This window comes from Dipteris shenzhenensis, chromosome 1, assembly GCF_047967505.1.
Source record: "Dipteris shenzhenensis isolate YYH24624 ecotype China chromosome 1, Dip_SZ_1.0, whole genome shotgun sequence".
Taxonomy (NCBI): domain Eukaryota; kingdom Viridiplantae; phylum Streptophyta; class Polypodiopsida; order Gleicheniales; family Dipteridaceae; genus Dipteris; species Dipteris shenzhenensis.
Window position 1 is genome coordinate 37580184 of NC_141596.1, and position 26651 is coordinate 37606834.

The following is a 26651-nucleotide window of genomic DNA, read 5'->3' on the forward strand; positions in this document are numbered from 1 at the left end:
AAAGCTGTCTTTGGGATGTCAGCTTAAAAAATCCGGACTTGATGGTAGCCACTCTTGAGGTCAATCTTTGAAAAAAATCTTGCATCCTTGAGTCTTTCCAAGATGTACTCGATGTGGGGCATAGGAAACTTGTTGCTTACCGTAAGCTTATTGAGTGCTCTGTAGTCGACACATAGTCGTGCGGACTTATCCTTCTTTGCCACAAATAGAATGGGTGTAGCAAAAGGCGAAGAAGAAGGTTTAATAAACCTTGCGCGTAGTAATTGAGACAATTGCTGCTCTAACCCCCCCTTCATAGATTTTGAAAGTCGATAAGGGAGCTTACTTGGAGGTGTCGAGTCCGGAAGTAGATCGATGCGATGGTCTTCCGGTTGGTTGGGAGGTAGCTGGGGTGGCAGATCGTCCCGGCGGACTTATCCTTCTTTGCCACAAATAGAACGGGTGTAGCAAAAGGCGAAGAAGAAGGTTTAATAAACCTTGCGCGTAGTAATTGAGACAATTGCTGCTCTAACCCCCCCTTCATAGATTTTTTAAGTCGATAAGGGAGCTTACTTGGAGGTGTTGAGTCCGGAAGTAGATCGATGCGATGGTCTTCCGGTTGGTTGGGAGGTAGCTGGGGTGGCAGATCGTCCCGGAGCATGATGTCTTTAAACTCTTGGAGTAGATCCACCATTGCTTGCCCCATCGGAGGAGCGGCTTGAATTGCAGTGATCTGGCACTGGACATAGACAAGTGCACACATGGCACCCTTGCGGGTGGCGCGACCTGCTTGAATATGAGAGATTAATGGAATCCCTGGTATGCTCCAATCACCGCGTATCATGGCGGGCTTAGGTAAACCTTCCACAATCGTGAAGGTGTCCTGCCGCCAATTAGGCGTCGGAACATGCTCACGGAACCATTGAATCCCGAGGATCATGTGGCACCCCATCAAAGGAGTCAATATAAAATCTCGCATAAACATGGTCTTCTGAACTGAAAAAGTGAACTAGATGGCCTTATGCGTGATGTGTGTGCGCAAGCCGGGTGTGAACCGTCCACTGCAAGCTCGTGAGGCACCATGGTGCATCCCACTGTCTTGGCAAGCTGAGGAGAGATGGCACCTTCTGAACTCCCCATATCGAACATGACAATAAACTGATGCCCGTTAGTTGTGCCGTACGCTCGAATGAGCTCCTTCTTTTGATCTGAGAAGTCGTCCTCCTTCTTACCTTGAAAGACTACCGTGGGAACGGCGTTCAAAGCAGGGAAGACGGCATTCGTAGGTGAGGATGGAGGCGGAGCTAGAAGAGCCAATACATTAGCGACGGACGAAGTAGGTGCTTTCGCAGCCTTTTCGGCAAGCCATTGACAATCCTTCTTGCCATGCCCAGTGATGTGGTGGCAATGAAAGCAACAATGTTCTTGGTGGTACTGCTTCTGCTCGTCGAGCTGTAGATAGCCTCCGGTAATATCCGCTTTAGCCTTCTCATCCGGAGTCATCTTTGGCTTGGACTCCTTCTTTTGACCAGAAGCCTGGCCATCTTTCTTTTGGAACTGGTTGTCCTTCTGATGATCCTTACCCGCTGTGTTGTTTGACTGCTGCGGGGCTTTGGAATCTTTCTGGACCTGCTTGGGCTTTCCCCCGTTCAGCATCATCTTCTGATTTTGTGCGAGAGTCAGCGCCCGCTCGTAATCCAGCAGGTCGAAGTTCCGAATGGTAAAACGTATGTTCGTGTGCAAACCTTGAATGAATTGCTTCATCTTGGCACTCTCCGTCACGCCCAACTGTTGCGCCAGTGTGATGACCTTATTACTGTATGTCAACACAGGCAAACCATTCTGGGAGAGACGAGCGAACTCATCCTTAGGTTAAGCATATATTGGGGTGGGAGAAAACAGGCTTTGAGATCGGCCACAAACGTTGCCCAAACAAAATTCGTCTTAAACATTTTTGGGTCAATATGCTTACTAGCCCAATGCTGCCACTAAGTCATCGCCTCACCTGTAAGATGAGGGGCTGCAAGGTGGACTTTATCTTGCTCATCTTGAATCCGTGCTAATGGAAAATGAGCTACAAACTGATGAATAAATTGCAAAATTGCTGAATGGTCACACTTACCATCACACTTAACAAAATTTGGAGTGGACTGAGTGAGTGGTGTTATCTTTGTCGATGGCGAAGCTGTGGCGGAGACGGCTGCTGCGCTCAAACTTGCCTGCATAGCGGCTAACATCTGTTTGTGTTGGAGAAGCATCGCCTCTCGGTCTAGCTTTTGTTGCCTCTCTGTTTGGGCGAGCCAGCGCCTCCTCATTTTTGCGTTCCTCACGCATCATCAAGAGCAGTTTTTCAAAATCTGTGGTTCCTCTTTCTTTCCAATGGCTTTTCTGCTTCTTTTTCCTCCAGACGTTGTTTTGTCTGGTCCAGCTGTCTTCTGCTTTCTTCCAGCTGGGATGAATGTTCTTCGAGTTACTGCAGCAGGACCCGATTCTTCTCTAGAAGGTTCGCCATCACTTCTTGAGCATTTGGCGGAAGCGTATCTTGTTGGTAGTCTTTAAAGTCTTCGTGGTTGAAATCTTTTCCTGACCCTTCCATGGCGCTTGATTGTGTGTCCTTTTCGGATCTCAACACAACCATACACTCGCGGTAGTCAAGCTGAATACAGACCGAAGCTCTGATACCAATGTAACATGCAACGGTTATCTGATCGTGTAATTCATAGCAAGACCTTCTTTAAACCTTTAGTGTGGAATGAGCGTTGTTTACCATAGAGAGAGAAAGGAGATGAGGGTAGAGAGAGAGTAGAGTCAACAACCGATTGTGTCCCTATACCCACTGAGAGCCCCCTCCCCCAATTAGGGGAGAATTTGCTTTATACTTGGAGAACTGAGAAATACAAAGAACACTCTTCAAGAGAGCACGGAACACGCTTCTGAAGAGCTCACTATGCACACGTATAGCAGACCCAAAGACCTGAGAGGCAACGCCGACCAATACCGATACCTTGATGCTGTCCACACTGACGATGTAGGACGCTTCTGCAAGGCAAGAAAGAGGCTTGTGCTGTCTACCAGAATGCGTGGGTTACTGCATGAGTGAGAGAGTGAAAACTAGAAGTTATAGATCCTATGAGAGAACTGAGAGATGACTGAAATATAGAGCTGAGAGTGAGCTGTGTAAACTGTAAAAGAGAGCTGAGAAAGCTGAGGAAACAGTGTCCAAACCTCTCTCCGTTTGCTGGTCCAAACCTCCGACTGTTGTGCTGCGTGGTCACCTTCAGATCAGGCTGAACTGATGGCCAAGGGACTGAGGCTAGAGCAGGGCCAGATCTGAGGATCTCAGGGGCTGCACAGGAGGCTGAAGTGGAGCTGTAGGAGGACTGAAGGCAGGAGCAAACTGAATGAGAAAACAGGGCAGCCAAGGGGCCCTTTTATAGGGCTGGATTGAGCCAACCCAGTCTGTAAACAGACCGACTCAGTCTGTTTTACAAAATGGCTGGCCTACAACCAGCCTATAAAAAGCCCTCGGCTCATTTGCCAGGGGAGTTTTGGGCAGCCTTTGCAGGCTGCCTTCCCTGCTTACCTGTCCAGCCTTTGGGGACCCTAAAGGGACTCCTAACCTAGGCTAAGACCTAAACTATAAGATGGAAACACTTAACCTACTGTTCTCCAGTGGGTACTAGTGAAAAAGAACTGACTACTGACTTGACCTAAGGCTGAGAGACTGACCTACGTAGCTTGTGCCTGACTGTCCCTGGACAAGGGCTCACAAAGGGGTCACGTCATACGACAAAATCTCCTATCTGGGAACTATAATGCACTTGTCGATGTAGCCAGTGTGTCACCTTGCACCCAAGTGCAGGGGTGCATGTGACATGATTCCAGGCCTCTAAAAGGGGCCCCAGGTGGGGACATTCTGCATTCCATTCTACAAAGAATTTGGTGCCTCAGTTTGGGCTGCCGCCACTACAACAAGGAGGTGCAGAAGACTTGGAGAAGAAGATCCTCACCATTGGGTGCCTGCACAGCAGCAAGGAGGAGCGGATTCACATGAGACTTGTGCCTCACTATTTGCTGCCTACACAGCAGCAAGGAGGTCAAGGTTCACCAGACACTGCCTTACATTGGCCCATTCACTGGAGCAGCAGGAAGGCATGTTTGTGCTCTAGGAGAGCAATGCAGGCTGAAGTGTTTTGAAGGTGCGAGGAGGAGGAAGGAGAACAGTTCTGAGTGTCACATAGCACCCTGCTGATAGGGGTGGCACACCTTGCACCTATTTTGTAGATGGTTTGGTCCACGCTTGTACAAATATATATTGTTGTTCTACTCTCTCTCTCTCTCTCTCTCCACTCCCTAGACCACATCTTCAACCTGTTGGCTATCATTGAGGCGTGGACGAGATCCCAGAAAGTCTACGCTTGCTTTGTAGACTTCCAGAAGGCCTTTGACATTTTCCCACGATCTTGTATGACCAGGAGACTTTAGGAGATGCATATTCCTGAGGGGGAGTGATGAGCCTATACGAGTCCTTCAGAGGGAGAGTTCATGCCCTAGGAGGCGTTGTATTGGCACTACATGAGAGTGTCTTAGACAACGGGAGGTGAGGCTGAGGGGATAGTTAGCGCCAGAGGGGGTTGCACCGAATGTAGCTTACATGGATTGAGGTAGCTTGCTAGAACTGTCTAGTTTGTTTATACTCTCAGGAGGAGAGGCCTCACTCTTGGCTCAAGCTGTAGTGTTGTTTATACTAGCGACATAGTTGGCTTATTTGAATGTTAAAGATCAAAGAGATTGGGAAGATAACCTTGGCAAGGGCAAGGCCATGGTCTTTAATAGTTTGAAACATGCTATGCTATGCATGCCTATATAATGAGGAGAGCTGAATTGGTGGTTTTGTCATATGTATGCTTGGATGTTATTTAGTGAGGTGCTATCTTCACTATGGACTACTGATCCAAGGTTTATTTGGATGTTAAAGATCAAGAGATTGGAAAGATAACCTTGGCAAGGGCAAGGCCATGGTCTTTAATAGTTTGAAACATGCTATGCATGTCTATGTAATGAGGAGAGACAAATTGTTGGTTTTGTCTTATGTATGCTTTGATGTTGTTTAGTGAGGTGCTATCTTCACTATGTACTTCTGATCCAAGCCACACTTGGCAAGAATATGCCTCCCTTATGAGAGTAGAATGTGAGGCCAAATTTTGAAGCTCGTGCAGGGTAATGTTTCTCTTGGAGTCATCAAGTTGATTGATACTATAGTTTAGGGTTTTAGATCTCTCTAATTTCTTCTAGGCGGATATAAAGATAGACTAAAGATGAAAAAGAAGAAGATATATACCTTTAGAAGACTAGGCTCTTAAATAATACATTGAAATGATAACATATTGATTCTTTCAAGGTGGAGATGGTTTTAGTTTTGTTGGTGGACATTGTTATGAGTAAGTCATCTTTTTGTGAGCAGGACATCTGGATTAGTTCCATGCAAATAGAATTCTTTTGTTAAGCAGTGTGTTTCTTATTGGTTACATATTTGTCTGGTTTAGGAAGTTCGAATTGCATGACTTCCACATTTCTTGTTCTTGTGCTTCTGGTTCTTGAGGACTGCCTCCATAAGCGGCATGATTTCGTTCTTCAGATTTTCGAGAACACACTATCGTGGAGAAGTGTTAAGCGCTGGGTTTTATCAGATGGATTTGAGGAGCTATCAAAGATGGCATTATTGTTGCACACATCCATTGTGCGAAATTCAGCTTTTAGAGAACAAGTCCTATTCAGAAAACCTGCACTAAGAATTTTGGGAAGCGCTTTTCGACTTTCCCGTGCAAGAAGAAAATTTCAAACTCTCTTGGATTTCTCCATAGAGGATATTATGGAGATTATTAATTATGTTGAAATGGAGGGGAGTAGCATGCGAATTTTGGAATTACGACTGTTGGCATTGAGAACGATACTAGAGTGCTCCCCGCCAGCATGCTTCTCAGCCAAGGTATCACTTTTTGGTCATTGGAAAGTTTTCTTGTAAAAATCAGACCTCAACCGGTAACTTTCTTGTGCTTTTCAAATATGCTACAGTGCTTGTATCTGTAATGATGATTCTAACCTTTATGTTGATGACGCTTTGGGAGATATGTTTTAGCTGTGATCTGCCTCTATTTCCAGAATCAATAGGAGCTTGTGTTTTGGTGAAAAATTCAGCGTATTCCTACTAAATTGGCACTTGTTTGTGCTTTTCAAATACGCTATTAATGCCAAACCTTTATGCTGTTGATGTTTTGGGACAACTGTTTCAGCTGTGATACATCTGTGTTTTGAGAATAGTTGTTCTACATAATGGCTTTGTGTTGATTTCATTTTTACATCACATTTTTCTAAAGGTGCAGTTTGAATGTAGTCTGATTGTCAAGAATAGCTCTCTGAAGTAGTGCGTGATGAAGCGTGATCCATTTGTATGATGACACGAGCTGACGGCAGCCATGCGACACCTGTATGAATTTTGGTTTCATCCCATTAAGGAGAAGCACACTTCAAGTGTTCATACGTTTACTCTGATGTTGGAGAGGAATTTAAGTATCATAAGGAACGTCTAGATTTTCTTGAGAGCTTTAATGATGCTAAGAGTTTAACTTGATGCTTTGACTATGGGCAATGATTGAGTGCATTTGGTTAAAGTGCTCTCTCTTTAAAACCTTACAGGTACAAGCTTACTTTGAGATTAGGGATATCTATCTGAAACCTTGTTCTGTTTCAGTTTAGAGCTATGAGATCCTTGTAATGGTCACCTGAGTGCTAAGATTTTAGATATGATATAGTATACGTGAGGTTACTGTATTTTACTTAAATTTTTATTCCCTACCAGGGTGATTTTTTCCTTTGGAATTGCTCTGATAGATGCAGCTATCCCTTTGGAATGAGGCATTGACATCAGATGGATGGGCTTTCTCTGGCTCAGGTATATTTCTAGTCTTACAAAGGTATATTTCTCTGGCTCAGGTTGTGCGCTGCATGTCACAGTGCAGTCCGGGTAAAGATCATGCATTGAGCCGCTTATAATAGTGAGCCATATGGAGTAATGCTTTTATGCTATAGGGTGGTACATTGACCCTCGTCCTCAGGACATTCCACTTGGTATTTGGGAGGCTATGGATATGTGGGCGTGTTACCATAATGTTTCTTCAGTGGGAGACATCACCTACCACCCAGCTCCTACCATGTCCAGTATCTGGACAGAGATTGTAATTACCTTGATGGCCATCTGGTGTAGGATGAAGGGGACTTGAGGCGTGCATCGTCCAGGAGGACATTTGCTCAGCGTAGAGAGGCATCCCTTCTTTTCTGAGTCTCTTACTGGTCTGGTGTGGCACTTTCATTTACAGTCCTGTTTCTTTCAACATTTACATATGCTTAGAGATTCCGAGTAGTACTTTGCCACTTGTTTCTCCTGCTCTCCATGATGTATTTGTGCCTTGAACCTTCATCAGTGCTTTGATCTGGGCGTCTCTTTCATACTGAATATAATTCCATTTCACAAGGGAAAAAAAGTGTTGCCCTTGATAATTCATACAACATGTAAATTCATTCAGAATAAGCCATGGATAAAGAGATTAAGGAGTCTATTCGGTTGGGAATACTTGAAAAAAACGAAGAGGGGGTTTGGAGTGTGTTATGTAAGGTTCTTATTGAGCACATGCTTTAAAACATATTTAAGTATTAATGGGATTGGAAGGCAAATACATGTTTTCCAAATGTTATCCAAAACGGAATCTATCTACATTCCTCACCACCATCACCTGACCTCTCACAGTTATCCCACCCCACCTCTTGCACATTGTTCATTGTTGGGGGCATCAAAACACATAGCTTTGAAGCTCCATAACGTGCGAGCGAAAGATCATGAGGGACTATGTACTATGAATTGCATATGGAATAACTACTATGGTCCCATCTTAGCAAAGCTTTTTAACGAAGCGGTTTGCACCAGTTTCCCCACACTTGGACCCTTAACACCATCACTCCCATTCACAAGGGAGGGGATCCCATGAAAGTAAAAAAGCTATAGGACCATTATGATTGGGCATGTGACATGTCATGTCCAAGGTCTATGCATTAGAGCTCGACACACAGGTTTGCTAGTTTGCAGAGCTCGAGGGACTTGGAGCCGGCGGACAATTAGTCCTCAGCAGGGTGGATAGAGGAGATGAGTATCACTATTGGGGTCAAACAGGGGTGTTAGCTATCACGAACCCTGTTTGGCCTACACATTGATGAGCTTGAGCAGCTTGCAGAGCTCCAAAATCTTGTTGCCGATGGACAGGCAGGCTTTTGGCCTGGTCTTGTGACTCTAGATCACATCCTCACACTTTGTGATGCTCTGTTTGCATGTATATGAAGTATTCGATAATGAAGACTATAGTGCCTCTCAAGCATGCTCTTTTTGTTAAGGTTTGATGCCTTATCACATGCATTCTTATCCACCCCAAAAGTAGCATGCATGAATTCCCTGGCTGTTTCCAATGGGCTGATTGCATCCTCTCCCCTTCCTACCATCTTGAGGTTTAGAACTTTGTGTTTGTGCCTATTATCTTCCTCAAGTGTTTCCTGAATCACTCTCATGGGTTTTTGCTCCTTAATCACTTGTGACCAAGGTGGAGTTGCCTGGGCTTGCTACTCTATCTTGGCTGTCATTTTTTCCTCCATCTACTTGGATTTTGCCAAGACTTGCCCGTGCTTGGTTTTTGGCTCTTCCAAGCATATTTTAACTGCAGCATAATATTTGCAATGTCTTGGCATCCAATGCTATCGGACCACCTTTCGTTTCCTCTTGCATCTTGATTTATGGCGAAAGCTTGCTCCTCTACTATTTTCTTAAAGCTCTCATTCTCTCTTTTATGTGTATCATCTTGATTGTGAATTCTTTGTATGCATATGGCCAGGCATTCTTTTAGCTTGGTGTTGAAACCCGGCACACCTTTAGTCTTGTCGCCTACGTGGGGGTGGGGGGGGTGTGTGTCACGGGGGCGTGAAATTCTAAGTACTTTAATGTACTACAAGACCGTGACAACTTTGGTTTTAAAAGTCCAAGCGTGGGCTTAATAATGTGTAATTAAACGCGGCATGGTGCCTAGCACATAAGCGTAATTAATCCCTAGGCCCAAAGGCATTCCAAGGAATTAAAAGAGTGGTTGTTGGGAAATGATGATGTGGCATTTTTAATGGGCCCCCTAGAGGGCCATGTACCTTCAGTGGCCCCCCTAGAGTTCCAGGTGGCTCTAGTGCCTTCTACATGCTCCTTTGCCATTCCTGGACCTTCCTGGGCCTTCTAAACTTCACATGTGTGGTTTTCTCTCTCATCTTCTCCCTTTGTTGAGATTTTGGACTGGTTTTTCAGCCTCCTTCAGCTGAATTCCGTTTTTCTTCATAACTCCTCACCCGTTTGGATTCCTCGACTTTCGTTTGGCCCGATGGCTTCCCCTCTGCCTCCCCTTCGTAGTGATATGCTTTTCCCTCCGTGTGTTTGGTAGAACGGGCAGAGCTGAGCACTTCTTTTGCTGGTCGAATTTGCAGAAGTGGTTTTTTCTGGACCTTTTTTCTTCTACCGCCTCCTAGGCCTCTCCTCTTGCAAAGCTACAGCTTTTTGTTGAATTTCGAGTGGTCCGACGCGCTGGTTGACTGGTTTTTCTCAGTTTTGGAGGACTTTCCGGCGATGAAACTTCTCCAAAACCTGCTCAATGCATTCCTCTCTGAAGCATGCTTCTTTTGAGCCCAAGAACTCCCAGTTCTTCGCGACAGAAGTGCTTCTTTTCGCATTTTTCAGTGGAATTCTTACTGGTCGGCTCTTGTAAATGCTCTTTCTTCATGCCTTTGCACTCCTCTTTGGCTGAGAATGCAATCGGGCATTGGCTACTATGTCCTCTCGGCGATTGAGGACTTGGTTTGAGTTTTCAGGGCTTGGTGAGTTGTGATTTTGCTACTGCAATTTCTTTTTGCACTCAATCACCACTTGACTATTCAGCCTCACCCTCCTACATTTCTACCATGTCCCTTTCAGTTTCAGATCCCTCAAGGGCCCGAGTTTCCATGAGCCGATCCACCGGTCCCTACTCATGGAGGTGCACAGTATTCGAGCCCGTGAGGTGGAGCTGACCCATTTCGCACAGGAGCAGGCCCACTTCACTCAGGATCAAGCTCATGCTATACAGGAGCATCATCCAGGAGCAAGCTGCGCATTCAGGGGCTTCCTCAAATTATTCATTGTTTAAATTTGTTTAAACTTTATCATTCGTAGGCTGGTTAAGACCAAAGAGAGCCTTCGTCGCACAATGACCAGTTCAGATTGGCTGGATTGGAGTGACTCGAGATTGCCTGCTGGACAGAATGTCGAGGGGATTGTCTTCGACAATTAGTTTTGGCAGGAAGCCCTTTGCATTCAGATGTCCATAGAGCCCTTGTACTTCGTGCTTCGACTCTTTGACCATGAGGGTTGTACTATGGGCTTGCTATACGAGTTCATGCTGAAGCTTCGAAAAGCAACGGAGGATTGTCCTATTGAGATCCTCAACCAGAGCAGGTACATATAAGTTGAAACTTGTAAGTTTAATACTCAGTTCTCCTAGCTCTAGCCTCTAACTTGATTCCTTTTGGTAAATTTTTAGAAAGGGTGACATATTAGGAATTTGGAGGAAGAGATGGGATTGGTTTCATAGGCCAATCCACACTTTTGCACATACGCTCCATCCCTTGTGGAAGGTGCCTGCTAAATGGAATGATTGGGTGCTTGTGAACGGATGGACCCAATACTTGGAGAAAGTATGCGACTCATCGGTCCAGAATAGGTGAGGTAGCATGGCGTACAAGTTTGCAGCCTGCTCACTACTTAGTGCTTTGTATTATCATTTATGATTTATGATTTATCTAATTATTTATATTGTCTTCTTTTGTATTGCAAATTGCAATAGCATTGAAGAGGACATAGTGGAGTTCCGCAAGACATGGGTCATTTCTCCCGTGCAATTGCCAAGGAAAGAGACAACAGGCTGTTGGCTCTTACTTGGTGGGAGAAATTTGGGATTTTGAATCCCTCATTGCAGAACTTAGCTCTCCGCATCCTCTCGCAAGATTGCACATCAGGTCCAGCTGAGAGGATATGGAGCATATGTGCAAACATACACACCAGGAAGAGAAACAAGTTCGTTCTAACTTCTTATAGTTCTTATTTATAGGCTATAGCGTCAAGCTTGTAAGATTTTGAAAAACAATTCTTAAGTTCTGAGAATTGACTTCTCTATGCTTTGTAAACTATGTCAGGTTAAGCGTGGAGCAGCTCAATAGGTTGGTATATGTCAATGCCAACCTACGTCTGCTTGAGAAGTACAGGTCTGCAAATGGTACCAGTAGCATTGAGTGGAAAACCAAGCAAGTCAATCGTGACAAGATCAAGCTAAAACCTGTTGACATGTCCAGCATCTAGCACAGTCGAGAGAATGACGATGCTTACAAGTTCCTGCGACAGGATGTGCTTCGATTCCGACGAAAGACACGTTCGATGGCTCGAGCTCGTGCACCATGAGTACGTGCTGCTGCTGTTGCAGAGGATACAGGGACACCTCAGATTCGTGGTTATCAGCATCGAGCACGAGCCTCATGAGGGGGATCACAGGTATCTGTTCTTGCATCGTCATCCCGAGGACGTTGAGGCAGAGATGAGCCAGAGGAGGAGGAAGAGGCATTGGTAGACAGTGCAAACTCAGAGGACTCAGATCAGTTGCGAGCCCCTGTTTGGTTCGAGGGTGGCACTTCCTCTTCCTCCACAGAGGATGCAGATCCATCTGCTGATTCCAGTGCTGATGATGACAGTGATGAGGTAGCAAATCTTGGAGAGGGCAGTGGTCCCTAGCTCTAGAGAGTCGAGACTAGAGTGTACTGTGTAGTTGTTAGCAGCTGGCTTGCAGGCAACAAGCTTTGATTATGTATACAGTTTACACCATACAATTACCAGTATATCATTACGGCATGTTACATGTATAATGTAAACAGTAATACATAATACATTTTGTTATATTTTGAATCTTGAATCTTGAAATTTGATTCTGAAATTTGAATTATGAAGTTAAAAGTTTATTGTTTGAACTATGGGCCATGGGCCATGGCATATGCTAGCAACCATATGCACTTGCAACTAATTAGTTAATAGTAATTTGTAAACTGTAAGATCTCTGTCTTTGTAAACCTCAATCTATAGGCTGCGTGACGCATCTTTTTACTCTTTCAACTATGTAACATGTGTGTGCATTGTGTGCACAATATGGATATCTGAGAGCTCTTTTGAGAGAGAGAGAATCTAAAGACAATTATTTATGAAGTGTATATAACTTCTATAAATTATAGTATTTTTAGGCGTTTCTAGACGAAACGCCTATAAAAAACTAGAAACGTCTCTAGAAACGCGTTTCTAGACACGTTTCTTGTGACACTGCGTACACTGTATGGTGCCCGTGCAAACCAACCGTACAGCTTCCGTCATCCGTACAGCTCCGTGATGATTCCGTACGGATTTCGTCGTACAGGCCGTACTTTGTGCAATTGTCTTATCCTTGCAGGTGAATCTTGCAGGTTTTCCTTTCCAGGTTCTCTTTTAAGAGACTTTGGGGCTTTTGAGTTTTTTGCAGGCACATTGCATTTTGTGGAGTGCCTTTGTGCAATTTTTTATCAGACATTGCAAACAGATTGTAGTTTGTCCAAAATTTTAGGGCTTTTGCAAGCAAAGTGCAATTTGGCAACATTTGGAACTTTTGGTCGATTTGCCCTCTTTCAGTTGCAATTTCTTGCAGGAATTTGGGGCTTTTGCATTTTGGATGCAATTTGACAGTGGACAAATTATTTGAGAGCTTTGCAAGCAGTTTTGGACTCAGTTTGAGTCACATTGCAGACATTTGCGACTTCTTGCGAATAGATTTTGCAGATTTTGGGCATTTGCAGAGCATTTTGGTGCATTTTAAGCCTTTGAAGGCTGTGACAACAATTGTCATTTTGGGCAGGTTTTTGAATACTTTTGTTGTGAATTTTACATCCCAGAAAGGGATTTCACTTGTCTAGTTTGCTGCATTTTTGAGTTGTCTGGCACATATGGCTCATAAATCCCAATGAGATCTTTGGAGTCCTCACAGAGGAGGATAAGTTGGATGGCACCAACTACTCCTTGTCGCGCTTTATGGTGCGCAACATTATGTCAATGGAGATGAGACAAGGCCAGAAACTGTGGCTACACATGTCACTTCTACAGGTGGAGGTAGGTGTAGAGGTCAAGGTCCAGGACAAGTGGTAGGAGCAACAACTGTTGCTACTTTGGTGGCTCCCACAGTTGAACAGAAAAGGTGGGTTTCACGGGATGCACAAGCTCTTTTAGTCATTTCTCTTTCTGTCAAGAGGTTTATCATTCCTCACATTCGGTCATGCAAGACCTCAAAGGCAGCTTGGGACATTTTAAAGAGCATGTTTGCTGCAAGAAATGATGCCCGAGTCTCATTCCTGAAGAGAAAGCTATCTCATACACACATGGATGAGGGTGATTCCATGAATGCTCACCTCACCAAACTTCAGGATTTGAGGGAACAATTGCTAAATATAGATGAGATCATTCCGGATTCATAGACGATTACCACCACTCTAAATTCTCTTCTTGAGTCCTATCTCGGTTTTCATACCTCGCTGAATTTGTCATTGAGGGGGGGTAGCAATCCTCTTTCTTTTCACGAGTTGGTAGGACTCTTGTTGCAAGAAGAGCAAATAGGAAAAAACATGGCCACTCAGCCCAAACATCAGCATAAAGCTGATTCCGGACAGCCCTCTCATAAGGCTAAAGGTGATGCAGAGAAGCCAAAGAGGAAGGGCATTTGTCATTACTGCAAGAAGCCGGGTCACTACATTGGTGATGTGCAAGAAGCGAATAGCAAAGGAGAAGAAAAGGGATTCGGGTTTGGCTGTCTCAGATGCATCAGCTCCTAATGCACATGAAGGAGGGGATGTTACAGCCAACTTTGTGGAAGAGTACATGCACTATTGGATTTGGGGAGGATGTATGCTCTCATTATCTACAATGGTCTCAACCGATGGCCCTCCTCAAGTGGTTTCACGTGTTTTCCACGCGGGGGGGGGAGGGGGGGTTTGCAAGGGGGCTCTAGACATCATGGGATCCCCTGCCTTCGCTTCTCATATCACTGATTTCGTTGTTGCACCACCTCCTCTAGGAGCAAATCACACGTACCTTTTCTTTCGTATCTCTACTCCCCGTCTCGCACACACACCACTGATCACTCATACCAGTTGTCACCACATACACTTTGACCACATACACTTTGACCACAATCTTTCACCTATCTACTCTGCTCAACTCTATACACTGGTCACATATATCGATTTCATACCCCTTCTAAAGGACCATGTAGCTCTTATCACTCACTCACTCCACGAGGTTGGGCTTCATGCCTTTCCATACACTACTTGCTCCACTCGTCCACCACCTCTTGGAGCCGTCCCCTGTAATCGTCAGTACCATGATGAGTGTAAGGCTCACTGTCAACCCAGATTCGGGACAAAACATAATCTCTGAGTTGTCTCCAAAAAGCACGTCTGCGGGCTGGATCCGTGGGACCATACACATTGAGAACACCAATTGCTGTGCTCTCAATCTGAAGAATAACATAGCATGCCCTGCTCTCCACTAGAGTACCCTCTTGGGTGATCTCTGGGGCCCACCTGGCTGAAACTGAAATGCAAAGCCCTCCCCTCGTACCATCCGTTAGGCTCCAATATGTCCGGCTCTATCCTTTGAGTAAGGATTTGCATCTGTCAATCCCGTCCTGGGAGAGCTTATGCTCCTGGATAAGCACAATGTCTGGAGGGGACCCTGAGGAAATAAACCGAAGGGAGTCCCTGAGCAACTGCAATTTGGGAACTCCCGATCTATGACCATCTGCATCTGAGATAAATCTACGGCCGTTCAGTCCTCTCACATTCTTGGGCCGTTCAGTCCTCTCACATTCCAAGAAATGATGGACAGCCTAGACATCGGATGGAAGTGAGGGGATGCCAGTGGCAGCGGCATAAATGTCTCTCTCTGACGGCGCAATCCAAAGTCGTTGATCAAGCTCCAAATCTGCCCCAACTCATGTAAAATGGCTCCGTCCAAGGGAATAATACTTTGGCGCGGACTGAGGAGCTGAAAGTCAAACCAACCAGCACTCCTGGGCAAATCAAAGTCTCCCTGAACCTCAAAGAACAGAAACAGAAAGGCCCTGCCACCAAAGCCAGGTCGAAGAGTCCTAGGGCAAGAATGAATCTGCGAGCCGACAATACGGTGAACCGATGAAAACTGAGTCATGCTCAAAAGCTGTCTAGCAATCTCGTTGTCAAGTAGCTCAGCTGACCAGCTTTCGCTCCCCCGAGAACGAAAGCTGCATGCGGAGAAACGAAGAATGTGCCCCTCTCTGGATAGAGTAACAGATCCCAAGTACTCCTCTATCTCCTCTGACCGTCGACAAAATACCGGGAGAAGTTCCAATCTAGTGAGGGAGTCTGTGGAAACCCCTCGAGCCAAAAAGGACCAAAACTCAACGGGCAGATCTCTGTCAACCATCATGGGGTCAGGTCTAGGAGTCAGAAGAACTGAAAAGGGCTGAGCCGTCCTAACTCTGCACTTGGAATAGGCGAGAGGGAGAGGAAGAATCTGCGACGAGGTGCCTGTAAGCATGGGTGACTGAAAATCTCGCTCGATCTCATCCGCTAGGATCTCCCAACCCTCATGCCTGTCTGGGTACTGAGCGAAATCTGTGACCGCACTCGCAAAAGATCTGGATAGACCAGGAGTGAAAAGCTGCGAGGACGAGGATGTACTGGGAGGGGTGTCTAAGAGGACGCTCCACATAGCAACAAAAGAAGGTACTGTGCGACGGGGAAGAGAAAGAGGTCTCGAGGGAACCTCATACAGGCGCATGAGATCGTGGGACGCAGGCTCTGACTCTGACCTGTGTTGTGAAATACCTCCCTCTCAATGGACTGCTGGGAAGAGAGATCCATCGCCGTAACTGCAGCCTGAGCAGTCTCCTGCTGGATAATTGTCTCAGAAACCAATATCTGAACCTCCGAGGTAGAAGTGTCAAGAGTCATCAAATCCTCAGCTACTGTCTCCTGCACAGTGTGAGGACTTGCCTGCGGATGGTCCTCTGCATCTCCCCTTTCCGGGGTCTCCTGCACGTGTGTCTCAACTCCGTGAGCTACCATCTCCTGCACAGTGTCAAGACCTGCCTGCAGATGGTCGTCTCTATCTCCCCTTTCCGGGGTCTCCTGCACATGTGTCTCAACTCTCTGCCATCTGTGAGCTCGTACCTGGGGCTGCTCGTACTGCTGACTCTCCCTCTGTCTCCGTCTCCTCCGAGCTCTCCATGAAAGCTGTTCCACTGGAGGCACCTCCACGTCCTCTGAGTTCACTGGAGGCTCCCCCACAGGAGTCTCCTCTCGCTCTGCTGAATGAGTCGAAGCAGGCTCAGAGACCCCTGGAGGCTGAGTTGTAGGTTTTGGGTCACTCGTAGGATGAGATGTATCCGGAGTCTCTGATCGAGGCCGACGATTGGGGCAATCCCTAATAAAGTGACCTCTCTTCCGACAGAAAAGACACTGATCAGGAAGACCCTCGTACAAAACCCTCTGCTGCATCTGGACCCCATCTCCGGTGGAGTACGAAATCAAAGTAGGCAAAGGTCGAGGAGGGGGGAACTCTGAAGTGAGTCTAACCCTCGTAACACCTGTACTAGTAAGTGGCTGAGCATAGGAAAGTCTAGCACCTGAAGGGATGACTGTACCTGCCACACTAGCCATATGCTCCACAGCTCTGCGACAAGAGCTGACCTCATCAGGAAGTCCAGGGAAAAGCATCCAAAAGGAGACCTGTCGTGGTCCCGGGGAAGTAGAACTGAAGTGCTTCTGCCAAGGCCACAAATGGATGACTCTGCTCTGAAACTGAATCGGTGAGCTCATAAGTACTCTTTGAGCCTGCTCTGTAGACTGAAGGCCAAAAGAAAGGTACCCTCTGCCAAGCAATCGAAAAGCCGTGACTGAGACACCCAATAAGGCCATGCTGGTGTACACCCAATCACGTAACTGTTGGCCTCTACCGGGTAGAAAGCCAATGATGTGTATCGAACGAAAACCCTCCTCTGCTACCTCAATCATCTGCACAATGTCGGGAGAAAAAGAAACTGTGACTTCAATCTCCTCAGGTTCGGCGACGGGAGTGGCATTAGTGTCCTCCATTGTCTCAGCTTACGCTGTCCTGAGGGGAGGAGCTACCTCTGCTGAAAATACCCACCAAGAACTCGCAACCAACCACAAGTAAATCCCCAAAAAACCTGTATAATGAATGCTCCGATCTTCAGCCTGCGTGGGATGCAAACAGGTCGCTCAATGCTGAAGCAGACAGCTCCGCCAATGCTTGGAAACAGCCCAGGATCTCAGCTCCCCAGAACACAAGTCGAACAGTCCCGGAGAGGGCCCTGAAACAGCCCAACCTGAAGCAAGGGACGGGCGGGCAATCAGCAAGGGAGGGGGCCTGAAAGGCGGCCTGGTGCGGTCAGACAGCAGGCTGAAGGGGAGGCGCGACGCGCGACCAAACAGCAGGCTGAAGGGGGGGCGCGACGCACGGGCAGACAGGCTGAAGCGGGGGGGCGACTTGAGTAAGACGCTGCCAAGGGGGCCTGCGTGGCCAAGGCAGCAGGGCGCTGCCAAGGGGGCGTGCGCGGCCAAGGCAGCTGGGCGTGGCCAAGGGAGCGAAGCGCTGCCAAGGGGGCTGGGTGATGGCGACGGGCGGTGGCGGGCAGCTGCAGACGGGAGCTCCTCCAATGTTAGAGCACATAATTCGAGAAAAGAGAGTAAGATAAGTAGAAAAGCTTTCTCATTTCAAAATTTCGATGGAAAGAAAGAAGCATGCACTGTCTTGTCTTGGATCAGTCAGCTAGATGATTATTTTTCAGGGGAGAAATTCTATGAAAAAGATTAGATTAAATGTGCCGCAAATCATTTAGTAGAGAGTGCTGCACTTTGGTGTAACATCACTAAGCATAGTAAAAGGCGACCAAAATCTTGGAAGTCCTTTCAAAAGCTCATCAAGAGAGATTTCCTTCCCTCACATTTCAAAGCAAAAGCCAGACAACATTGGGATACTTTCAGGCAATTCGATAAGGAAACGATCTCCACATACACTGATAGGTTTTGGCAGATGTTGATCCAATTTCAGTCCTTGGAGAAAGTTAATGAGCAAGATCAACGCAGGAAGTATGTGGCAGGTCTAAAGTCTAAGTTGAAAGCCGAGATTAACATGTTTCATCCTCGCTCACTGAACTCTGCGATTTCTCTTGCAATGAATTGTGAGAGGAAGAATGGGATCCCAAAAGAAGGGAAAGATTTGGAATGGCATGTACCCTTCCATAAGAAAAAGAGATTTAATAAAAAGCCCTTCTTTAAGTCTAAAAATGGTTTTGTTCCACAGAAGACAGATTCTTCTTTGAAGCTGAACGGTGGAAATTTTCCAAAGAAAGAAATAAGGTGTTTCAAGTGCAACAAGGTGGGACACATAGCCACTGAGTGTCCCGAAAGAAAGAAGACCCCGACGGCGAAAGTGCACATGATCGACGACGAAGCAGCCAAGCAAGAGGGAGGTAAGTATAATTGTCATGCTGTTCTAAAAATGAAAGGTTTCATTAATGGCAAAGAGGTTGTTATCCTGCATGACGATGGTAGTACACATGATTTCATTTCGGAAAGAGCCTTAGCAAAGCTAAACCTAGAGTCTTTCCCATCTAAGTATAAGGTCAAAGCTGCTTTTACCAAAACAAAGTATAATTGCACTAGAGAAGTCAAGAATCTTGAAATCTCAATCAAACCCTACAAGGATATTCGAGACTTTCTAGTGGCACCCTTACAGGGAGTGGACATCATCTTAGGAATGCCATGGAGGCATCAATATAATCCCAAGATAGATTACGATTCACATCAGATGTGGATTGAGAAGGACAAACAAGAAATATGTCTGAAAAGCTCAATGAAGCCTGAGATCAGTCCTTTACTCAACTACACACAAGCCAAAAGAGCAATCAGAAAACGTGAGAAGACATATCTAATTTTGGTGAATACGGTAACGGCTACTTAGCCAAACACTAAACCTACACACCAAAAGTTTCTTTCTCAAATTTTTGATTGTTTCTTAGAGATTTGCCGCTTGGACATACCATATTCTCGACGTGAAGGAAATCCTACCGGGCAATACTCCACCTTGCAAAGCTCCTGATAGAGTCAATCAGCTAGAACAAAATGAAATTCAAAAGCAAGTGGAGGAACTGATAGAGAGAGGATTGATAAGACCCAGCAATTCTCCTTATGGAGCACTTGTCTTATTAGTCAAAAAGAAAAATGGAACTTATTGAATGTGCATAGACTATCGTGCACTAAACAAAATCACAGTGAAGAACAAATATCCAATCCCTAGGATTGATGATCTTTTGGACAAATTGAAAGCGGCCAAGGTCATCAAGTTCGTATGGTAGAAGAGGATATATATAAGACTGCCTTTAGAACTCAAACGGGACATTATGAGTTCCTAGTTATGTCTTTTGGGCTGACTAATGCTCCAGCTACTTTTAGTAGAATGATGAACCGAATCTTTCTTAAACACCAAGATTGTGTGGTAGTATTTTTCGATGATATTCTAGTGTTTAGCAAAGACATTGAGGAGCATAAGGAACATCTAAAGCTAGTTTTTTCACTCTTGAAAGAAAATCAATTTTACATAAATCCTGAAAAGAGTAGTTTCTTTCGAGATCAGATAGAGTATTTGGGTCACATAGTATCCGCTGATGGGATTTGAGTAGATCCAAAGAAGATCGAGTGCATAGTCACATGGCCTAAACCCCGAGATATACATGAACTAAGATCATTCTTGGGATTGTGTAGCTTTTATAGAAAGTTTGTCAAGAATTTTGCATACATTGCACATCCATTGACAGACCTTCTTAGAAAATCTAAACATTTCTTATGGACAGAGCGTCAAGATAAATCTTTTACAGCTTTGAAAGAAGCTCTCACACAAGCTCCTGTGTTGCAACTACCCGATTTCTCTAGACCATTCTTTGTAGTTGTAACCGATGCTAGTGGATATGGAATTGGAGCTGTACTTATGCAAGATGGACATCCAATAGCATATGAGAGTCGAAAATTAAAACCAGCGGAATGCAATTATAGCACATATGATAAAGAATTAACCGCTGTTGTGCATGCCTTACGAATGTGGAAACATTATTTGATGGGATCTGAGTTTCTTATCAAAACCGATCAGCAAAGTATTAAGCATTTGTTGACTCAGTCACTAATATCCGATAGGCACATCAAATGGGCATCATTCTTACAGAGTTTTCAGCCCATGATTCAGTATCAACTTGGAAAAGAGAATGTAGTTGCTGATGCTTTTAGCAGAAAGCCAAGTATTAATCACATCATTGTTGTAGAGACCCAGTCTTTCGAAGGTATGAAGAATTCTTATCAAGAGGATTCAGACTTTTTCGATATACGGAACAAATTGAATAATAACTGGAATCCTATGTTGGACTATTCATGCAATGATGGATACCTCTTTTATCAAAAGAAATTATGCATCACTTGATCCTGTAGACAAATTGTAATGGAGGAAATGCACCAACCAACATATATGGGACATAGGGGAGTGACTGCCACATTACAAGTGATAGCGAGGGAATTTCATTGGCCTACTACAAGAAAAGATGTGGCTAAGGTTATAGCCAAATGCATCACTTGCCAGAAGATCAAGAGTTACAAAGGAAAGACCATAGGATTGCTGGACATTATTATTTTAGTCAAGTGCGACGATGGCAAAGTACTCCATAGGAGCGCATCGAACGCGACAGGGGTCCTAGTGGATACTTTGTGTGGTTAGTTGGGGATGCCTGACTAGCTTGTGTTTTGCCATGCTAGATGGTCGGTATTGTGGGTGATTCCATGTTAATACTGATGTCGCTAGTGCTATTGGTGTTGTGCTTGATTATTGTGCTTTGAGCGCGGTTATGTTGGGATCGGTTGATTCGGTGATTGAACCAATCAATTGTTAATAACTAATGGCGAGGATTGGAGTTAGTGCGAGGGTACCGATCGAGGTGTCGCACAGCGCATTATATATGACCATGGGCCAATTTTGTATTTGCTTCATTATTGCAAGTTTGAGCTATATATTTTGTAGTGGACATAATTCATTTTTGGGCCCTAAGATGGCTATGTAAAGCAAATCCCTCATTTTGCAAGAAAGGGATAATTTTGGCTCCTTGGTACTTTTATGAAATATCATAAATACTCTAGATGAGGAAGCATGAGCCACTCATCTAGGGAAGGAAGATTGTACCCAGTCTGCTGTCGTTTTCGTGGTGTGATTGTACTCTTCTTCTCCAATTGATTAAGTGGTGAATTTGTTTACGGAAATTATATTTCTGATATATCTTGCTTTGGATATTATTATTTTAGTGAAGTCGACTATGACAAAGTACTCCATAGGAGCGTACCGGACGCAACGAGGGTCCAAGTGGATACTTTGTGTGGTTAGTTGGGGACGCTTGACTAGCTTGTGTTTTGCCATGCTAGATGGTCGGTATTGTGAGTGATTCCATGCTAATACTGATGTCGCTAGTGTTATTGGTGTTGTGCTTGATTATTGTGCTTTGAGCGCGGTTATGTTGGGATCGGTTGATTCGGTGATTCGTTCAATCGATTGTTAATAACTAATGTAATTGGCGGCTTGAGTACAGGTGATGGAACTCATAGCGAGGATTGGAGTTAGTGCGAGGGTACTGATCGAGGTGTCGCACAGCGCATTATATATGGCCATGGGCCAATTTTGTATTTGCTTTATTATTGCAAGTTTGAGCAATATATTTTGTAGTGGACATAATTCATTTTTGGGCCCTAAGATGGCTATGTAAAGCAAATCCCTCATTTTAGAAGAGAGGGATAATTTTGGCTCCTTGGTGCTTTTATGAAATATCATACATACTCTAGATGAGGAAGCGTGAGCCACCCATATAGGGAGGGGAATTTGTACCCAATCTGCTGTCGTTTTTGTGGTGTGATTGTGCTCTTCTTCTCCAATTGATTAAGTGGTGAATTTGTGTGGAAGATAATTACCTTTAAGGCTTCACTTGATCTCCCCCCTAAGTCTGAGATGTATGGAGATGGAGGAGATCTAACCGTATGATACGGTTAATCTCATCTCGTGGGATTGACTCAAAGGGTGCATCCATACTATACTAGAAGGGAGGAAGCTTGTCCATTTTAATCCCATGTTTGGCAAACGATGTGGATATACTTACATACCATGTGTCCGCCCCGCTCTCAGCTAGTCGTCTGGATGACACCTCGGTAGTCTCAAGTGGGGTAAGTCCCAAACTCTATGAATGAATATCACTCTCTAGAAGATGGCATCAATCTGTAGTGCTGTCATGGCGAACTCTATCTGTATGATCTCTTGTGGGACTGAGGGCTTGCTCCGAATCATCGTAGACCCCATAGTCACCAGTAGCCGCTCAAATCTCCCCCACTTTGCTATCGGTAGATCACATCCCCAGAAGGGTGGTGCATACCATTGCCCTCATGTCATCTAGCTCCTCCTACTCCACCTCACTACTATGGTGTGGAGCTGACTCAAAGGCACATAATTCCGTGATATGTTGTCGTGCTCGGTCTACCTCAGACTTCTGCTGCTATGGCGCGGTCACCTCCTGTTGCTGTCTGATGCAATAGTGTCTCTTTGTGCCATAGCATCTTCATTAGATAGAGCCCCATGCATACCTGGTCATGAAAGTGGATCAACCGTGAGAGTGGACCAAAGCCGTGCCCCTCCTGAAAGAGGTAGTGGTATCGTTCCCGTACCTCATAGTTAGGCTGGGCAAGTACACAAGAAGGTTCCTGTGTCTCTATCGGCATAACCTACAGATCCGCTGCTGTGGGTGTGCATGCAACTCTCCTTGCCTTAATCCTTAGGAGACCCACATCTGCCCAATGGGAATGCTCAGTGCATGGAAGATTGCTCTATCCTCTAGGTATTGGGGTCTAATGATGAGCCTATCCTCGGTACTCTCAAGAAGTGGTTGTGATAGAACTAGATCTTGGTGGGGAAATCGTGGTCCCCCCTTTTCCAAAGTCCGAGAGGTATGGAGCTAGAGGAAATCTAACCGTATGATACGATTAATCTCATCTGACCAGAGGGTACCATTGCCGTTCCACACTGCTAAGTTCAATCTATTTTGTGCATGGGCCCGACACCGTTATGTGCTGTCCATCTCCCCTTCTTCCTTTTCTTCCCTATCTACTCTCTCTCTCTCAGATAATCACTTTACCATCCTTGTAGGCAGCCGATCTCCCTGCTTCTCTTGCTGCCATCATGTGTACCATCTCCTCCCTCTAGTGCTCTTGTTGTAAGAGTGTGAGGTCGTCATCCAAGTATAGCCTCGTCCCTTTCAAAGTTGCCCTCATGCTCATGAGGGTAGACCTGTCCATTGCAGTCCACAGAGAGAGAGAGAGAGAGAGAGAGAGAGAGAGAGAGAGAAAGAAAGAAAGAAAGAAAGAAAGTTTATTAAAGTCTTCGGAAGACCGATGGGTCTATGAGACTGTGAAAATGCACGATCCATTGCAGTCCACAGAGAGAGAGAGAGAGAGAGAGAGAGAGAGTTTAAAGCATAAATGCACGATCCATAATTCTATCCAAGTCTTAGTTTGTCTCTTAACTAAACTAGGTTGTCTAAGTAAGAGCTGCCCATAATTCTATCCAAGTCTTAGTTTGTCTCTCAGCTTTTGACTGTGTTGATTAAGTAAGAGCTGCTGTTTAGTCACCTTATGTTTTTATACATTTGCACAAGCAAGTTATTTTTGTGTCCTGAAATGTTTACGTATGGCAGTATTCCTTTATCTCAGTGTATCTGAGATCTATATTGCAATTTTGTCCATGATTGGACCAGTTTTCTATTTCTTGTCTTCTACTATTCACTCTCATTTGATTTTTCTCGTGCTTGATTTCTGCAGAAAAGGTTTCTTTTGTATGAAATCGGAGCTTGGGCAGTTTCAGTGGTGCTGAAAAGTGGAACTTCTCTGTTGTCTCTGGAAGATTTTGGTAGCCCCGTGCTGAACAGAAGTGTCGATTGTTCGAAAAGAGGAAATGAGGCTGAAAGTCTCGGGGTTTCAGTCCTGCGGTGGCTGGCAGCTTCATTGATTTTAGGGAGGTTGTCGAAGGATGTGGTATTGCAGTACCCTGACACTGCTTGGAATTTTGTGCGAAGTGTGAATAGGGTCCACTTTGATGCAGGTACTTCAGACATAGAGGTTGACAGAGAGCTGCTTAGACTGTTAATAAACCTGCAATGTTATTTAGGAATGTCTGCAACAAGCACATCTTTGGTGTCGGTGATTTGTGCCTCTGCAATATTGATGCCAGCAATTGGAGGCCCTCTTTTAGGTAAATTCACGTAATAACCCCAACTCCCTGTCCCCCCCTAGTAGGGTGCCAATGAATGATCGTGTTGTTTTCTAAATGAAGTTCACCGATCTATTTGTAGTGCGACAATACAATGGTAAGTGGCCTTTGTTGCTTCGATCAAGTTTTAAAGGGCAGCCAGTTAAGCGCCATGTAAGGAGTACTCTATGGTCACAAGGAACTCCTGAAAATATATCAATATTCTGGATATATATATTCTTTATTGAAAGAGTTTGGTGAGACTTTGTTCTAAACCCAAGTATCTGTTGAAAGAAATTTGGAGTTTTTTGTTAGACTTAATAGTATTTTTGACTAAAAACTGCCCTCAGTTTTAAGCACTCCTCTGATTGAATGGTGAGAAGTAACATTGTTTCTTGTGTCATTGAGGAAGGTAGTATGGGTGAAGGCATCTGGACTTTTACAGCCGTTGTTTGAAATACCATCATGTAGATGGAAAAGCATTTCCTTAGATTTTATAGGTGATCTGCCACAGACACAAGGAGGATATGATTCTACCTTTGTGGTAGTTGACCATCTTACTAATATGGCTTACTTCATTCTGATGAGAGAGTCAGTAAGTGCCGTCCAAGTAAGGAATTTATTTTTAAGTAACATATTTCGTCTGCATGGATTATCGAAATCCATAGTATCAGACAAGGATACATGGTTCACAGTTAATTTTGGACAACTGCATTCGATGCACTTAAGACAAGTTGAGAATGAGTAGTGGGGACAATCTTGAAATGGATGGTCAAAGAGAGAGGTTAATCAAACGGTTGAAGATATGATGAGAGCATTTGTTTCATTAAGGCAAATTTAAGGCAACGTAGATATGCTGAGAGCATATGTTTCCTTGGTAACCATTGTTAGAGTTTGTATGTAATGATAGAAAGCATTCATCCGCAGGGATAAGTCCTTTCGAGCAGACTCAGCCTTCATCATGGCTGAGTCTACCCTTCACCTCCGGAGTGCTGACATAAACTCAGTTTGAAGACTTTGTATAAATGGATGCTCAAGTATGCGTGGGTGTGTAGATTTGTTTGTGTGAGAGCATATTTTTATACTATGGTCTACATCCACTATTGGGCACTGATGACGTCAGTGGGGATGTCATAGTAGCTAGTCCCTGCTATGCATGATAGAGTTTATGGTTTTCAACCTTGTGAGTGACTATCATGAGATTGAAACTGCACTATGCTGTGTTTTTAGAGGATGAGTTTGGGAATGTTCTTGGATTCATCTAGGTATATGAATTATGGATTTAGGCCGGCTAATCCAACTACGGTTGGGACTCCACAAAAAGTGCCTATTGCCGCGAATTATGTAATCCACATGCGAAATGTGCTAGAGTTTGCCAAGTCATACATCCGTCGAGTCATGGACATGGCCTAAGACTCACATGGATGAGAAGAAGTTATAGAGAATTTGATGAAGGAGAGTTTTTCTCAAGATCCCTTTGCACGCTAAGTCCTTCACTACAAGATGAGCGTTGTCACATTAATATTGTGGGCCATGGTTAATCCGAACGAAAGAATCAGCAAGTTTGCCCATTGTTAGAATTACCACAACCCAAGGTGCATCCATGATTTCATGCATCTTTGTTTAAACGTTTTTTACAACCAATTGATGGAATTGTTATGTTACAGGGACTAGAGAAAATTGCAAGACCACCAACCCAACAAGAATCCTAGACCGGAGAAATGAGTGTTTGAAATCGGAAGATACTCACGGTGCTGTTTGCTTAGCTTGATCTTCCTCTATTTGAGGCAATCTTTTACTAGATCTAGAGAGCATTTATAGATGTGTCATCGAGGACATTGAAGAGGCAAGGAATGCCACATTCTAGTTAGAATGTAATAGGACCTCATATGGTTTGGTGACAGAAAATCCTTTAGAGAGACCCTTGTAATGTATATGATGTAAAATGGGTGGTTGTTATGTGTGCTGAAATAATTATGGTCAAGGAATTGTTTGTCAAGTTCTTTGGTGGTGGGTTCCCAGACTAAAGGTTTTAATGGACCTCCGTGCATATTTTGTTTAGGTTGATTTGATAGTCATGTGCCTAGTTAATGTGGACATCCAAGAGGGCTAAATGTTTAATGCA

The 26651-nt window shown here is 44.7% G+C and overlaps 1 protein-coding gene across 1 annotated transcript in view; it reads left to right on the forward strand.

Moving 5' to 3' along the window:
- Window positions 1–26651, forward strand: part of LOC147905777 (uncharacterized) — a 137936-nt gene that overhangs the window by 90959 nt on the left and 20326 nt on the right. Inside the window, exons 11-12 of the mRNA XM_087376923.1 lie at window positions 5618–5968; window positions 24100–24529. Coding sequence (XP_087233049.1) covers window positions 5618–5968; window positions 24100–24529 — 781 coding nt within the window. The remainder of the gene's footprint in view (window positions 1–5617; window positions 5969–24099; window positions 24530–26651) is intronic.